Raw genomic sequence first — 18,453 nt, 5'->3', positions numbered from 1 at the left:
TTGGGCCAGTCACAAGCACATGTAATTAATACCATAGAATAACTAAATCACAACAAGAAGCATGTAACAATAAAAATAGGGCTAATAGCACTGCCTCTAGCCTGACTTTCAGACGAGTCAAACCACACCAATACACTTAAAGGCAACTAAGAAAGAGCCGAAGCATATAATAACGCAACTACACAAGTCACAACCAAAGCCTGGAACGGCTTCAACACAGGAGTGGCAGAAGCAGTAGGAGCAGCCTTTCCGCCTTCTAACGTCGGAGAAGGTGTAGTTTTGGCGGTGGCACCGTCCCCACCACCGCCGGAAGAGGCAGCTGCACCTACGTTGACAGAGAGCTTCATGCCGCCAGTGCAGTGGCCGGGGATAGCGCAAATGAAGTAGTGAGAGCCAGATGTCTTGAGAGCTATGCTTGTGGTTCCGCTACTGTCGGAAGAAATTGAATTCCCCAGTGTGCAACTTTTGTAATCACTTTCACTCACTTCGTCCACCGTGTGACCCGCACCATAGTTGAACACTATAGGCAACACAATGTACACATACATATATCACAACTATACATATGATCACCATTGTTATTTTTTTTCGTTTGAAATGTAAATTTTTTCAAATGTAACAAAATTTTAATATTTTCATCGAAAGGTTTTATAGCGTATATATTCTTAGGGCATCTCCAATGGTTCCCCTCATTTTCCTTCTCAAAAAGAATAATTTCGAATATTAAGTTATTACCACATATTATTAATTCTAAAATAATGGTTATTATTTTATAAAACTTACAAATTTTGTCCAAATATGATTTTATTTTAATTAAATCTTCATTCTGTACATAAGTTTAGTTTCTAAAAAAAGATACAAGGGTTTATATAAAATTATAATTATATTATGAAAGTATTAATAATTTCTTTAAAGTATAAAAATAATATTGAGGTTTTTTAGATACAAAACAAAAGTATAAAAGTTTAAAGACTAATTTATAAATAAAAAAACTTAACAAAAAAAAGCTTAACGCAAAATGAAGGAAAATATCAAAAAAATAAAGTAAAATCTTCTCCAATGGTACACTTTTTTGAGGAAAAATGATGCACTATTGGAGAAGATTTTCTCTCCTTTGATGTTTTCTTTCAAAATGAAGTACCATTGAAGATAGTCTTAAGACACAATTTTCTTTTTCTCAAAATATAGTATAACTATATCGTAGAATTGAGTTTTAATTTGATCATATTCTATTTTAAAGTGAGGATGAAGTAATAAGTAAAAAATGCTTTACTTCATTTTTAGAGTAATCATTTCTATTACAGAATGAAAAATATAATGAAAATTGAAAAGATTTTTCTGTAAACTTCATTTTGAAGTGAAAAAATGAAATATAGTTGGAAATGCTTTTAATTAGTGTGAAAATTTATGATGTACATGCAAATGCATATATTAGTACAAGCAAATAATATTCATAATAGAGAGGCTATATATATACCGATTGTATCGCCAACGGCGTAGGGTTTTCCGGAAGCCAAGGAGCTATAGTCATTCCCGAGCGACCATTCCACGGAATGAGTGGCTGAGGAGGCAGGTGAGACAGCAGCAGTAAAGAAGACGATGGCAAGGCAACCAACAAGTGTATTCGAGTTTGCCATTCTTGTGTATGAGTGTAACAGTATATTTTAAATGAAAAATTAAGTGACTTAATTAAAATCCTTGTGAGTTGTAAGTAAATTTATAGAGAGAATGGAACCACACAGGTATGTTGGAGTTAGTAGAGAGTTGGGTCCACTTGCCCTCCAACTAATGTTTTCATCATTTCAGTTTTGACATCTTTTTCATAATTTGGGATAAAGACTTGTTCCTCCTCTCATCTTAGCTTTAAACATACTCAACAAAGGAACACCTCAAGAATATGGGGTCATGAGGTTTGGTGACAGATCATGAACACTCAAAGGGTCTTTTGTAAGAAGATAATGATGATGCAAACCAAAATAATCACGATATGTCATCAAAATCCCCTTATGATTCAATACGATTGACCAAACCAAAAGAAGATGAACTAACTTTTCTTACGAGCAATCACTAGGCTTTTCAACAACTGAAATCGAGTATGTGACGTAAAATTATATTACTTTACTTAATTTCTTCACACTAACAAAAGAAAGTGGATACGTGACCATGTCTTCGAGTCCTAGACCTTGTCACCTTGATATATTTAAAATGTTTGCTCTACTATAGCTGATTTCTAATAGGGACTAACTAATATTCAATTAGTATGACAAGATACACAAATAACTTTTTCTCTTTTCAAAATCAGTTCAATGCAAAACGTGTAATTTTGTTGAAAAAAGGTGTAATAATGCTTCAGTCATACTAAATCTAAAATCTAAGTTACTAAAAAGGTGGTAGTTTGTTTGAAAAACAAAACTTTTCTCACCAGAAAGCTGCAAGATAAAGGATGGATGTGATATGATAGAGACCCTGCAACTAGTTCATCAGGCTGCCCACATAAAAGTAATATATCAACCAGACCATAATTCATGATTCGTCTTCGGCTTTTGCCAGAACACTCAATATTTTTGTAGCAGATTCATATACGCCTCTTTATCTCTTCTTTTTCTGACAGCAGAAGACTATAGGCCTGTTTAAACTGTGAGAATGGTTTTAGTTTAGGCCCATTAAATTTCACATGTTTGAATTGTTAAGAATATAAAGAAGCTTCCTGAAAATAAAAGAATTTTCATTACACAAAGGAGACTTGAGAGGGGGAATACAAAGGGTATTTTCGAAAACCAAGTTGTTAATATTGACAGCAAGCCAAATCTTAGTAAAATATTAGTTTTGTTTCTAAGATCTTCCTAAAACGAGGTATCCATGTTGAAATTTGAAATGCCTAAGTTATAATCTACAACTCACGCATTTGCGCTTTCAGAATTAAATTCACTTCACGCCGGTCTGTTGTTCTGATGGGGCGTGGAATGAGATTTCTAACTGCGGAGGAGTGGGATGGACCCTTGTCACCGCTGAAGGATCTTGGTCTTCTAATGGCTTTTCTGGCCGCTCTGATGTCATCTCGGCCCTTGTTGCTGAAGCTCTAGCTATGCGAGATGCTCTTCGATCTGTCCTGACAATGAACCATTCCAACCTTCTTCTCTGCTCAGATTCAAATGTCTTGATCTCTACCCTCGTGTCGGGCAAGATCCTTTAAATTTATTTCTCGTACTGCATGCAAATGTTGGAGCAGATGTTTTGGCAAAAGCAGCTCTTGCTAGTTTTATGTTTAATCTTTTGTTAAACCAAGACCTCGTTAACGTTTAATAGGCAATATAAAAGACCTTGTGATAGGAGCTGGAGATGCTACTACAAGAGGAGGTTGAAGAAGAAACAAGTTGATGATGACGTGGAGCAGAATGATATGGATGGAGAAGCTCAACGAACTTGCGCGGGAAACCGTTAGAAGTCGTTGAGTTAGTTGAGTCGGTTAGTCAAAGAGGTTGACTAAACCAAGTATAAATAAGAGTCTCAGTTGTAATTAGAGATTGGCTTTTGGTATTGGTTTGATTGGGTCATTGGTTTGTAAACCATTGATTGGGCTTATCTCGTATTTTGCGAGATAAGAATACTATACGGATCATATTATACAGAAAATATACATTGTTCCTTATCAATTGGTGCGGTGAGCACTTTGAGACGCGATTACGAAGACGACGATGACACGTTTGGAGGAATCATTGCAGAGGATCGGCGTTCTTGATACGACGGTGGCGGAGTTACATCGGAAGTTCGATAACTTAGACGATCGTGTCAACCGAATCGCCGCGTCAAATGAGAAGAGTACGGAGTCGATTTCGGCGACGGTGAAAGCATCAGAAGCTAAGATTGATAAGCTCGAAGCTTCCATTCAAACGCTGTTAGCTTCACTGAATCAACGACCGGTGCAAGCAGAGTCGAGTGGAGCTCAACAAGCGAATCATCTCCCACCGTCATCGCAATATCATTCTCAGGTACATAATCCAATCTTGGAACCAAACCGGGGGAATAACGAGCTAGGTTATCGGCCGGTTGAGTATAGATCTGAGAATCGAGAAGGTTTGTATAAGAAGGTCGAGATGCCGATGTTTTCTGGATCAGATCCTTTTGATTGGATTGCGAACTCAAAACGATACTTCCGAGTCATGAGGTGTAGTCCAGATTACAAGATGGAGTTGGTTTCGCTAAGTCTGACAGAAGATGCTTTGAGCTGGTTCAACTACGAATTGGATTACCATCCATTTCACGACTGGTGTGAGTTCAAACGAAGAGTGTTGGCTCGTTTTGCTGAGTCATTTGAGAAAACACCAGGGAAGCATCTCTTCGGTATACAACAAACTGGATCGTTAGCAGAATATGTGAGGGAATTTCAAGCATTGGCTCATCAGGTGAAGCTGGCAGAAGAAAACTTGATTGATATATTCTTCAACGGGTTGAAGCAAGAGTTTAAGGAAGTCATCAAAATGAAGGAGCCAAAGACATTACCTGATCATATTGAAGCAATTATCAAAATGGAGGACAGTGAATTTTGTAGAATGTTTGCGGCGGCGAAGGGTTTAGAGAGTAAAGGAGGGAAACAATCAAGTAGTTCTTGGCAGCGTTCGGCTTCCTTAGGAGGTTCATCTAATTGGAAACAACGTCCAGCATTACCAGAAGCTACTCCGAAACAGAGTGACCGTCAAAGGCAACAGAAAGGTTCTGAGAAAGGGGGTCCTCCTATCAAACTATCTGACGCAGAGTATGAGCACAAGAAAAGAAATGGTTTTTGCTACAAGTTTCCAGAGCGTTGGTCCAAGACTCACGTGTGTAAGAATAAACAACTTCAAGTGATGGTGGTGACGAAAGGAAGAGAGATTGAGTAATTGAAGGTGAGGAGTTTCATGAAGCGTATGAAGGAGAGGAATATACTGAAGTGATGGAGCTATCTTTACATTCGTTCTTGGGGAAATCATCACCTACAACTACGAAAATTAGAGGCAAGATTGGGAAAACAAATGTTGTGGTATTGATAGACAGTGGGGCAACACACAACTTTATCTCACCCGACATTGTCAGCAAAGCTTATCTACAGGTTAGTGAAACTCGACAGTTTACTATCATCATGGGAACGAGTATAAATGTAACAGGAGCAGGCATGTGTAAAGGGGTCTTACTACAGATAATCCGAATCAAGGCAGACTTCATTGTTCTGGAACCGGGTGGAGTGGATGTAGTTCTGGGTGTTTAGTGGCTTCGAACTCTGGGTAAATGCGAAGTGGATTGGGAAAACCAAGAACTCAGCTTCGACATTGGGTCAAAGAGAGTAACTTTGAAGGGTGATTTTGAACAGAAATCTCAAGAAACATAAATGAATTCAACTACTGGAGTGGATTGGGATGGTAATGAGATCACACTTTTCAACTCTGAATCAGAAACACAAGATAAAATACCAAGGAGGATTGTGGCAGTGTTGGAAGAGTTTCAAGACGTGTTCCAGGAACCGACAGGCTTACCACCAGTCAGGGGGTTTGAACACACTATCAGACTTTGGGAGGGCACTAAGCCAATTGCGGGAAGACCTTATCGTTATCCTCATGTACACATGACAACGATTGAACTTATGGTGAAATAAATGATGGAAGCAGATTTGATTCGGGAAAGTAGAAGTCCGTATTCAAGTCATGTTCTCTTGGTTAAAAAGAAAGATGGGGGTTGGAGATTCTGTGTAGACTACAGAGCTATCAACAAAGGTACTATTCCAAACAAGTTTCATATCCCGGTTATAGATCAATTGCTTGATGAGTTACACGGAGCAATGATTTTTTCGAAGTTGGATTTGAGATCAGGATATCATCAGATTCGCATGGAGGAAAATGACATCGAAAAGACAACATTCAGAACTCATGAGGGGCAGTATGAATTCGTTGTCATGCCATTTGGACAGAGTAATGCACCAGCCACGTTCCAGGCGCTGATGAATTCAATTTTCAAGCCATTTTTGCGGAAGTTCGTCCTAGTATTCTTTGACGATATACTCGTGTACAGTAATACAGTTGAAGAACACGAGATTCATCTGAAGAAAGTTATGCAAGTATTGTGACATCACCAACTTTACGCCAACAAAAAGAAATTTTTGTTTGATCAGAAGCAGGTGGAATACTTGGGACACATTATCTCAAGAGAAAGAGTAGCAACAGATCCTAAAAAGACTGTCGCAATGCAGAATTGGCCAACTCCGAGATCGGTTAAAGAGTTGAGAAGCTTTCTTGGTCTCACAGGATACTATGTCAGTTTGTAAAGAGCTATGGCGTCATTGCGAGACCTTTGACAAATTTGCTTAAGGAAGATAGCTTCGATTGGACGGGTTTGACTCAAAAAGCTTTCGAGACACTTAAGTATTTGATGGTTAATGCTCTAGTGCTGGCCTTGCCAGATTTTAATGAGACATTTGTCGTCGAAGCAGATGCATCAGGCTATGGGTTAGGAGCAGTCCTTATGCATAAACAACGTCCTATCGCTTATTTCAGCAATGGTCTGACAGATCGAGAGCAACTAAAGCCTATCTACGAAAGAGAGTTGATGGCATTCGTGTTAGCAGTGCAACGTTGGAGGCACTACTTGATGGGGAAATGATTGATTGTCAATACTGATCAGAAGAGCTTAAAATTTCTACTGGATCAAAGGGATATCTCATTGGATTATCAGAAATGGTTGACGAAACTTTTGGGCTATGATTTTGAGATTGTCTATAAAGCAGGGGTGGAGAATAAAGTGGCTGACGGTCTGTCCAGAGTGATGATTGGGAGACAGACGACATCAGAGGGTCTTCTATTCGCACTGACAGTTTCATCGACAATACAAATGCAAAATATACTAGATGAGATCGATGTGAAAGAAGAGATACATAAGTTAATGAGAGAAGTAGCAGTGGGAAGTATTGAGAAGAAAGGATACACAGTGGTCTCTGGTAGGTTGTTCTATAAGAACTATTTGGTGTTGCCTAGACTTTCGGTTCACATACCACAGATTCTACATGAGTATCATGACGGGGTGATGGGAGGTCATTCAGGCATTCTGAAAACGATAAAACATATTCAGCAATTATTCTACTGGCCTCGAATGAAGGAAGATGTAAAGAAGTATGTCACGGAGTGCTCTACATGCCAAACGCATAAATACTCGACTCTGAACCGACGGGTCTTCTTCAACTAATTCCTTTACCAACACAAATTTGGTCTGAGATCACGATGGACTTTATCGAGGGCCTTCCTAAGTCAGAAGGGTTTAATGTGATCTTAGTAGTGGTTAACCGCTTGAGTAAATACGCTCACTTTATGGGTCTGAGACATCCATATACAGCAACATCTGTGGCAGAGAGGTTTATTAAGGAAGTTGTTCGCCTACATGGATATCCTCAGTTAACCATATCAGATCGAAATCGAGTTTTCTTGAGCAAATTTTGGCGTGAGTGCTTCAAATTAGCTGATACGAAGTTGAAGTTCAGTACAACTTATCATCCGCAAAGCGACGGTCCAACTGAAGTAGTGAACCGTTGTTTGGAGTCATATTTGCGATGCTTTAACTTGACTCATCCTAAGCAGTGGCATAAATTTCTTGCTTGGGCCGAGTTTTGGTATAACTCTTCATACCATACTTCTCTGGGTACTACGCCATTCAGATTGGTTTATGGGCGTGATCCTCCAAGCTTCTTATGGTATGAAGAAGGCTCGACAATTAACAGTGATTTGGAGGGATTGTTAAAGGCAAGAGGTGACGTTTTACGTGATGCGCAATCTCATTTGTTGAAAGCGCAATCACAGATGAAGAACAATGCAGATAAGAAGAGAAGAGACCTGGTTTTTGAAGTGGGAGCTCAAGTTTTTCTGAAGTTGAGACCGTTTAGTCAGAAATCTTTGTCTAAGCGATTATGTCAGAAACTTGCTGCAAAGTTTTATGGGCCATTCAAGATTATTGAGCGTATTGGTCTGGTAGCTTACAGATTGGAGTTACCTGAGACTTGTAAAATACACCCGGTCTTTCACGTTTCCCAATTGAAACCGGTATTGGGCAAGGAACATGAGGTCACGACATTACCGGTCCTTTTGGAGGAGTCGGAGGAGTTTATCTTATAGCCATAACACATACAGAGCACTCGTTACGATGCTGAAGGTCATCTTGAGGCTCTGGTTCAATGGAAGGGCTTGCCTGACCATGAGAAGACATCGCTTCGGGTGAAGGATATTGCACGAGCGTACCCAGCGTTTGAGCTTGAGGACAAGCTCAATCTCGCTGAGGGGGTATTGATAGGAGCTGGAGATGCTACTACAGGAGGAGGTTGAGGAAGAAACAAGTTGATGATGACATGGAGCAGAATGATATGGATGGAAAAGCTCAACGAGCTTGCGCGGGAAACCGTTAGGCCGTTAGAAGTCGTTGAGTTAGTTGAGTCGGTTAGTCAAAGAGGTTGACTAAACCAAGTATAAATAAGAGTCTCGGTTGTAATTAGAGATTGGCTTTTGGTATTGGTTTGATTGGGTCATTGGTTTGTAAACCATTGATTGGGCTTATCTCGTATTTTGCGAGATAAGAATACTATACGGATCATATTATACAGAAAATATACATTGTTCCTTATCACCTTGTCCAGAAAAGAAAAAAAAACAACGACACTAGTACAAATCATTCTCAATATTTTGTAACAGAACGGTTCAAAGTGTTCAAATCATATCTAGTTTGTATTACCTGCTATATACATCACGTTGTGTCACTACTAATCTCTGATATTAAAGAAAATAATTCAGATCTAACATTTATATAAAGCAGTATTTTTCTCTATCGCAGTCATAAAATATTATACTAAACTACATTCATATATTATAATCTACCGAAGGCCAAAAAAGGATAAAATTAAATTAAATCTTCGAAAACCAAAGAGTCAAAAGCCATCAAAGGTAAAATATGGTTTTCATGACTAAGGCTCTCCACCGAGGCACTCATTAAACAATTAGATGATGCTTCAATTTGGCAAAAGAACAAGTCTAAACCAAAGATTAGAAGAAGTTTTAATCTTTCATTATCTTGAATGTGAAAGAAACCCAAAGATAATCTCAAAATCTTCTTCACATTATAATTCAATTTAAACATTGGCTCTAACAAATCTCTTTTGATCTCAATTCCTTGTAACCCAACCAACCAATACCCTTTCTCTTAGTGTTCTTTAATGGCAAGAGACATAGAAAGCTCTTCTCTATGTTAGCATCAGAGACAAACAAGACACTAGATTGCTCACAAGGAATCTGCGACCCGATTTGCCCTTATAATTGCTATCAAGAACCTGATTACTACACCCTATCTCCATGGTCATCTCCACAGCCAAGCAAAGCTTCATCTTCAGCAATCTATCAACCATCTCAAGACCCTTCTTATTCCACAGAAGCCATAACCATCATCACCGTTACAGGTGTGGCTTTAGCCATCCTTCTCACAGGATTCTTTCTTGTAGCTAAATACGTCACAGAGAGCGTAAACCGAGCCCATCGCGAAAGACACCAGTCCCAGAGAGATCTTGGTGACGACACATCTGATGAAGGGTTTCAAGTTAGGGAACAAGTGGATCATCCAATATGGTTGATCAGAACAACAAGTCTTCAACAATCGACCATTAACTCGATAACAATATGTAGTTACCAGAGAGGAGATGGGTTGATTGAGAGAACAGATTGTCCTGTTTGTCTAAATGAGTTTCAAGAAGACGAAAGTCTTAGGCTGTTGCCTAAATGTAATCATGCTTTTCACATCTCTTGTATCGACACTTGGCTTAGGTCACACACCAACTGTCCTCTGTGTCGAGCTGGTATAGCGATTATTAGTCAACCGTGCGCTGGTCCGGTCGATGTAGCTCCCGGAGGGTCAGGATCTCGTTTGGAGAACGATGGAGTTGGATCCAAAACAGAGACGAACGAGCAAGTTAGGGTTTTGGAGGAGTGTACTATTGATTCACTTACGTGTGCAAAAAGCCACAAGGGAAGTATAGAATGTCCGGGAGAATCTAGCGAGAATGAGAGTCAGAACGCTACCAGACAAGAGAACAGAGTCATCGGGGATGAAGCAAGCTGCTCGGAAGCTCGAGCTTCGATGTCATCATGCTTCAATACGAACAAGAGTTTGATTTTTCCACTGTAAGAAATCATCCTTCTACTACGAAGTACTAACTACTAAACCAATTTTTGGAACGTATTAAAAGGAGGTAATGGCAATGCAGAAATGTTTTAAGTGTATGTGCATGTAACTCCAAATACTCAACACTATTGAATTTTAATACTAAATATAAAATAATATTTGCAATGTCAATCTGCCTATCGGGATTCCGAAACTAAATATGCAACATGAATCCAAAGAGGCATATCCAGACATAAACTAAGTACTCACTGGCGACTCATATAACAAGTTACACCAAGTAAAAATGTAGAACAATTAGTTCATATAACTATCATATTGGAAGATATATATATCCTTCTATCAAACATATAAAGAATGTCAAATGTATTTAAAAAATCTAACATATTATGATACACGTAGTAATGGAAGAGTATGAGATCCAAAAAAAAAATTACTTGGTCTAACTAGTCATCTTAAATTTACTCCTTATGTATCACAATTATGATATTTAAGATTTCTGCATATAAAATTAAAAACTTGTTTATTTATAGTAATGATTTATTATTTATTTAGCCACAATTCAAAATTAGTCAAAAAATAATATTATATTGCACATTAAAATGTCATCTAAATTGTTTTAACAATTTTTTATTCTTAAAATGTCACTTAAAATTTAAATTTAATACGAAAGATTATATTTCTTAATTGCTTTAGTGAAGACCTGAGAGGAGTTATTTTCATAAATAATGAAAGAATAAAGTGTAAAGGTCCACGACTTTATATGCATAAAGAACCCAATTCCACAAATGGCCTAACATTATGCTTATTTTAATCCAATCGGATAATGGGTACATCAGAAGCCGTCCTTTATCGGTGGGACTATACTCATGTGTAAGAAACTATTATGATGTGTATTAAGGTTATACTTATATGAGAAAGTTTATGATTTAAGATTTGTCTTTCAGTTTAATGAAAGTCTATTTTTATTTTGGTCAAAGTCTATTTTCATTTAGATCATACTCCCTCCGTTTCAATATATTTGATGTTTTAGAAAAAATTTGTTGTTTCATAATAGATGAAGTTTGTATGAATTTATGTAACTTTAATTTTATCAAAAACTGTGTAATCAATTAGATTTTTATTATTTTTATTTATAATTAAATAAACTAATTGTATATTGTAATTTAGTGACACTTTTGATAAACAATAATTTTTTTTTTAATATTTGTGCATTGGAGTAAAACATCGAGTAATAAAATAAAGAGGGAGTATTAATTAAGGGTGCGGAAATACAACATTTCAATCACATCCAAACATATATTTACTGTTTTACTCACGGGAAAGTTAAGGAAAAAGTTGGTGATTCAAAATCCCAATCATGAAAAAGATGCTAAATAGAACAGTTAGCTATATAATAGAGGGAATAATGTTCTATTTTGTGTAATCACATCAGTAGGCTTTACCTTTTTTAACTTTTTCTGGCTTTTGGTTTTAACTCCGAAAGTGAAACACATAGATTCTTAAAGATCTTTGATAGGTCTTCATGATACGACAATCATCATCGTCTAGTTCCATGAATCCCACGTACTGCTAGTTCTGTGCATTTGACGATTAAAAATATTTTTAAGCAAACATTAACTATTTTCTTTTCTTTTTTCAAAAGCGTCCAATCATTTTTAAGGATAAAAATGTATAACACTTGAACTAACTTTAAAAAAAAATCATTATTAATATATAAAAAAACAAAAATTAACTTCTCATCTTATTAACAATATTTATACGTAATAATCAATTTTACGTACATCAATCCAAGAGAGGAATTGCAAAGGAGCCTAGTTGAAGACTAAGTCACAACTACATTCCGAGTCTTTAGGATCACGTTAAAATAAGTTTGTTGAGATAAGTATGGATCTGCTAATTAGTAGGGAGAAGTTTGTTTTTATTTCAATCATAAAGTCTATATAAGACCATCGTTGTATTACTCTGTTTCTTAACACAGAGCTTTTGATTCAAGTCAATAAAAGCAGTATTCAGAAACATTGTTCTCTCTTGATCCATCTTTAACAAGTGGTATCAGAGCCAACAATCTAAACCTGTGGTGAGAAGAAGAGATGAGTGAAAAAGAGTTAAGAATACCAAAGTTCGACGGAGACTACGAGCATTGGGCTATGCTCATGGAGAATCTGTTGAGGTCCAAAGAGTGGTGGGAGCTTGTAGAAACAGGCATGGTGCAGTTCGACAGAGATACCGTCCTGACCGAAGCACAGCAGACGGAGCTTTCTGAACAAAAGCTTAAAGATCTGAAGGTGAAGAATTATCTCTTTGCGTCTATCGACAAGACGATACTGAAAACAATTTTGAAGAAGGAGACGTCTAAAGAGATATGGGACTCTATGAAGAACAAGTACCAGGGGAAAAAGAGAGTTCAAAGTTCGCAACTTCAGAGGTTGAGGAGAAACTTTGAAGTATTGGAGATGAAGGATGGAGACTCTATTACTGAATACTTCTCAAGAGTTATGATGGTATCAAACGACATGAGAAACCTAGGAGAGGACATACCTGATGCCAAGGTGGTTGAGAAGATACTTCGGACTCTGGTGGAGAAGTACACGTATGTGGTATGTGCCATTGAAGAGTCAAAAGACATCACTGAGATGACTGTGGATGAGCTGCAGAGCTCGCTGCTCGTACACGAGCAAAACCTGAGCAAACATTCGAGTGAAGAACAAGTGCTCAAGATGAAAGGAGGAAGAGGTCGTGGTGGATACTCTCAAGGAAGGAACTCCTACCGTGGTGGTAGAGGAGGAAGAGGCAGAGGCAGCACCAGCTTCAACAAAGACAACATCGAATGCTATAAATGCCACAAGATGGGTCACTTCAAAATGAATGTCCCACATGGGAAAGGAATGCAAACTATGCAGAGTTGGAAGAGGACCTACTTCTAATGGCGCAAAGTGATGTAGTGAAACCAGAAGAAAGACACATTTGGTATCTTGACTCTAGATGCAGCAACCATATGTGCGGCATGAAGGAGTGGTTCATGGACTTTGATGGGAGCTATCAACATCAAGTCAAGCTTGGAGATGACAGGAAGATGCTAGTCGAGGGAAGAGGGAACTTGAGACTAAAGATTGATGGTATCTTCCAAGTCATAACCTCGGTATACTATGTACCAGGGCTCAAGAACAACCTGATGAGTGTCGGCCAGCTGCAGCAAAAGGGACTGAGAATTGTGATCGATGATGATGTGTGTGAAGTATGGCACAAGCAACAGAGGAGGATGATCATGAAGTCGACGATGTCCAGGAACAAAATGTTCATCATACGTGCGAAAGAAGCAAGAGATGGCGTTGGAGAAGCACAAAATCTGATGACTGTCATCGGAGATGCAGAGGAGATTTGGCACTGCAGATTTGGACATCTCAGCCACGACAACCTGACAACAGTGGCAGACAAAGACATGGTGCTGGGCTTACCAAAGCTTACGAGCAAAGGAAAAGTCTGTGAGGTGTGTATGAAAGGGAAGCAAATTCGATCAAACATTCCCAAGCATAGCAAGTGGAGAGCGAGTAGATGTCTGGAGCTGGTTCACACTGACATTTGCGGCCCTATAGCACCTACTTCAGCAAGCGGAAAGAGGTACATAATCAACTTTATAGATGATTATAGTCGCAAGTGTTAGACGTCTTTCTTAACAGAAAAATCAGAGGCTTTTAAGTCATTCAAGGAGTTCAGAACAGCTGCTGAGAGAGAAAGTGGTGAGCTGCTGGTGTGTCTCAGGTCTGACAGAGGTGGTGAGTACAACTCAAGGGCGTTTCAGCAATATTGTGTAGACAATGGGATCAAGCGACAGCTTACAACTGCGTACACACCCCAACAGAACGGGGTGGCCGAAAGGAAAAATAGGAGCCTGATGAACATGGTGCGATGCATGTTATTTGGTATGAAAGTACCTATCAGATTCTGGACTGAAGCAACGCAGTACGCAGTACACATACTGAACCGGAGCCCCAGGGTCATACTCGGAAACATCACACCATCTGAGAAGTGGAGCAGTATGAAGCCATCAATGGATCATTTACGCGTCTTTGGGTGCATTGCATATGCACACGTTCCATATGAAAGACGCGTGAAGTTAGATAAGAAGAGCATCAAGTGTGTCATGTTTGGGGTTAGCAAAGAATCAAAGGGTTACCGCTTATATGATCCTAAGGAGAAGAAGATTCTGATCAGTAAAGACGTAAGATTTGATGAGGGAGAACGATGGGACTGGGAAGAGAACGAAGAAGATGAACAATTCATCGATGAAGGGGAGGAAACAACTCCAACAGAGATAGTAGGAAACAATGGAGGAGAAAATGAGAATGGAGCTGAGGAAGGAGAAGATAATCCACCAACACCACCTCAAGATGAGAACGAAGATAACAATCCAGTGCAAGAAGAAGCAGAAGGGTCTGAGAGAACAAGAACTGGTAGAAGCAAGACAAGACCTATGTGGATGAGAGACTATGAGATGGGTCTGTTCATGGAAGAAGAAGAAGAAGACTTGATGGCGCTAGTAACTGAGATGGGAGATTCAGAGAAATTTGAAGAAGCTGTGCATCACGAGAAGTGGAAGCAAGCGATGGAAGCTGAGATGAACTCGATAGAAGAAAATAATACTTGGGAGCTAGTGGAGTTGCCAGAAGGTTCCAAGGTCATTGGTGTTAAATGGATATTTAAGACCAAGTTGAATGAAAAAGGAAAAGTTGACAAACACAAAGCGAGATTGGTGGCCAAGGGATTTCATCAAACTCAAGGTGTTGATTTCTATGAAGTGTTCGCCCCTGTTGCTAGATGGGATACAATCCGACTACTACTCAGTATTGCAGCTCAGAGAGGTTGGTGTGTGCATCAACTAGACGTGAAGAGTGCATTCCTACACGGTGAGCTCAAGGAAGATGTGTACGTTGAGCAACCTAAAGGTTTCGAGGTTAAGAATGAAGAAAGAAATGTGTATAAGCTGAACAAGGCTCTGTATGGGCTAAGACAAGCTCCAAGGGCGTGGTACAGTAAGATCGAGGGATATTTTGAGAAGGAGGGGTTCAAGAAGTGTTACTGTGAACACACTCTCTTTGTGAAGGCTGAAGGAGACAACGTATTGATTGTAAGTGTGTATGTTGACGACGTGATTTACACAAGAAGTTCTATGATCATGCGAGAAGCGTTCAAGGCATCAATGAAGAAGGAGCTTGCAATGTCTGATCTAGGTAAGATGAAGTACTTTCTTGGCGTTGAAGTAACACAAGACAAGAAAGGGATCTTCATAAACCAAAGGAAGTATGCGAGCGAAGTGATGAAGAGGTTCGGCATGGAACAGTGTAACTTTGTCAGGAATCCAACAGTACAAGGCTGCAAGCTTACCAAAGAAGGAGCAGGTTCACAAGTTGATGCAACGCTGTACAAGCAGATAGTTGGGAGCCTGAGATATCTCACTGCTACACGACCTGACCTCATATATTCAATCAATCTTGTGAGCAGGTACATGGAGAAACCAACCGAGCAACATCTTCTTGCTGCGAAGAGGATTCTGAGGTATGTTCAAGGAATAATGGAGTATGGGATACAGTATCAGTCCGACAACAAGGAGGAACTGATGGGCTTTGTTGATAGTGATTACGCTAGAGATGAAAATGATAGAAAAAGCACTTCAGGGTATGTTTTCATGAACGGAGGAGGAGCAATCTCGTGGGCATCAAGGAAGCAACCTATAGTTACTCTATCAACAACTGAAGCCGAGTACGTTTCAGCTGCTGCAGGTGCGTGTCAAGCCGTATGATTGAGAAATGTGTTGGAAGAGATTGGGTGTAAACAAGGGGAGAGGACAGTTCTGTTTTGCGACAACAGTTCTACTATCAAGTTGTCTAAAACCCTGTTTTTCATGGGAGAAGCAAACATATTCAAGTAAGGTTTCACTTCCTGCGTGAGCTAGTAAGTGATGAGATAATTGAGTTGGAGTATTGCTCTACGCAAGATCAGTTGGCAGACGTAATGACCAAAGCTGTGAAGTTGGATGTGTTCGAGAAGTTGAGAGGATACATGGGAGTTGAAGTGAAGAGAAGTTAAACTGGAAGACAAGAGTGTTTTCAGTTTAGGGGAGGAATTGAAGACTAAGTCACAACTACATTCCGAGTCTTTAGGATCAAGCTAAAATAAGTTTGTTGAGATAAGTATGGATCTGCTGATTAGTAGGGAGAAGTTTGTTTTTATTTCGATCATAAGGTCTATATAAGACCATCGTTGTATTACTCTGTTTCTTAACACAGAGCTTTTGATTCAAGTCAATAAAAACAGTATTCAGAAACATTGTTCTCTCTTGATCCATCTTTAACACTAGTGTGGGATCATAAAATCCGTAAAAGAAAACCTATAAACCTAATATGGTTAAAAGGCTCAGCGGCAAGATTACCAAAAGTTTCCCATGGCTAGAACGGAAAGGGTTCCACAATTCCCCTAAGTGTGACCACCCCCAAAACTCAGAGAGAACGAACGAAGATAATTCGCCAAAAGTGAAAGAAGAGAGAGAGATCAGAGGATCAAGTAGGTATCAGAAGAGAAGAAAAATAAATACTTTTATAATTCACTCAAATCGGATAGAAATAAAGAGTATTAACCACTTATCTCACCTTGACCATTCAATCGTTTTTTAAAGGTAAATTAGATCATGACCCGCGCGCCCGCGCGGGTTTAAACTTTTATAGTTCAAACTTTCTTCATTGTATATATTTTTACGATTTACAAATGTTTAATATGATTTTATAGTTTAAATGCATCAATTTTATTAGTTTTTTTAATTGTTATTTGTTTTAGTTGTTTATTATGTATATAATGTGTTGGAAATAAAATAAGATATCTAATCTCTTAATGTTGAGTTATTATTTATTTGTTTTGTTTAGATATTATTTATTATAATTATTCATTATTTATGCCGAATTTATTTTTTGGTGCTTAATAATAAATAAATAAGTATTAGATGATATGTTATATTTTAACTTATATGAGATAAAATATGTTAATTGACTTTATTGCTTATAATAGAATTTATAATTTTCTTGGGTTTTACATGTACCATTGTCATAAACCCACCTAATCATTCAACTAATCTCAACGGGTAATTTTATATTTTTATTATAAATATTTTTCTTTATACAACATACAATATAACTTGTATATTGTATAAAAACAGTATATTCATTATTTGGGTAAGTCAAACGTGATTTGAAAGGACTAATGTGGGATACCTTAATCGGACTTGAATCTTGAGGTATACTTGTTCCCTTTCTCTAAATTAGACGTGATTTGCATTTTTTTGATAATAGAATATGAAGTTATTGTAAGTAAGATTGCAATCTTTTTAGTATAATGACTGCTTAAAAATAGGAAAGGTTTTTTTAAATGTTACATGATTTAATTGCGCTACAAATTTATTAGTTTAGATTTGGTGGACAGAAAATATTTTTTATATTAAGGAACCAATTTTAGCATTTTCAATATATTTTGGATATAATAAAAACAAATGAGTAGAATTGATTAGATACTAATGGATCGATTTTTTTTGTGTGGAAAGTTTTACAAATTTGGTATACAAACAAAAGTAGTCAATTGAATTTTGGAAAAGTTGGATTTTATTCTGTTGACAGCACTAGCCGAGAAATAACCTAAACCAATTGTGTACGTGTTTCAAAACCAACTGGTATATAAAAGTATTTAATTGAATTTTGGATAGATATAATTGGATTGTGTAGGCAATACTAAACCGAGATATAACTGGTTTTGAATCACGTTTAAATTTGGTTAATTATGGAACTATAATTTCTCTGGTAACCGAGTATTAAAAGCAGTGGCATTAAGGCGTAATTATTTAGGAAAACTCAGGGTTAATTCAAATTTGTACTTCTGTTTTAATAGTTTAAGATAATCACTCGTCAATAAATAGGAGTTTATGAACACACCACTCCAAGTCAGCAAGTTTGGTTTAGGTGCCCTTTAAAATACTTTCAAGATTTTGGTTACTCACCTAGATCGATTTCTAACAAAAAAACTTTAAGAAGCGGAATGTACTCAGTATTCATATTCTTGCGGGCAGTGTAGCTTGACTCGGTCGGTATATATATGTAAACGTATTAATTATTTTCTTCGTGATTTATTTTCCCATACATTTTTTTACAGCCGGAGATTGCAAACCATTTGTTCAGTACTATATAATTAAGACAGTCATGAAAAAACATGAAATCACTGGAGTAAATGAGCATATTCATTTCT

At 37.9% G+C, this 18,453-nt stretch overlaps 2 protein-coding genes across 2 annotated transcripts; one reads left to right on the top strand and one right to left on the bottom strand.

Annotated features, from left to right (window-relative positions):
• Positions 1-1,731, bottom strand: LOC106385770 (blue copper protein-like). The gene is made up of 2 exons (XM_013825673.3): positions 1,478-1,731; positions 1-520 (listed from the first exon to the last, which is right to left on the bottom strand). Exons 1-2 carry the CDS (start codon positions 1,635-1,637, stop codon positions 147-149), a joined length of 534 nt encoding a protein of 177 aa, XP_013681127.1. The 5' UTR covers positions 1,638-1,731; the 3' UTR covers positions 1-146.
• A 7,452-nt stretch (positions 1,732-9,183) lies between these two features.
• On the top strand, positions 9,184-10,332 carry LOC106387220 (RING-H2 finger protein ATL54-like; the record flags this gene model as incomplete). Its single annotated transcript, XM_022701893.2, has 1 exon — positions 9,184-10,332. A coding segment is annotated over one exon (993 nt), but the record flags the coding sequence as incomplete, so codon positions are not given.
• Between the last annotated feature and the right edge of the window lie 8,121 nt (positions 10,333-18,453).

This window comes from Brassica napus, chromosome C6 (genome assembly GCF_020379485.1).
Source record: "Brassica napus cultivar Da-Ae chromosome C6, Da-Ae, whole genome shotgun sequence".
Classification (NCBI taxonomy): domain Eukaryota; kingdom Viridiplantae; phylum Streptophyta; class Magnoliopsida; order Brassicales; family Brassicaceae; genus Brassica; species Brassica napus.
This window is presented reverse-complemented; position numbering and strand designations above follow the sequence as displayed.

Bases quoted from the DNA above. Each gene is read 5' to 3' on its own strand.
- LOC106385770 (XM_013825673.3), bottom strand. From the start codon at position 1,637: ATGGCAAACTCGAATACACTTGTTGGTTGCCTTGCCATCGTCTTCTTT. The intron at 521-1,477 runs GTATATATATAG...TGTTGCCTATAG, and splicing joins CGCCGTTGGCGATACAATCG to TGTTCAACTATGGTGCGGGT.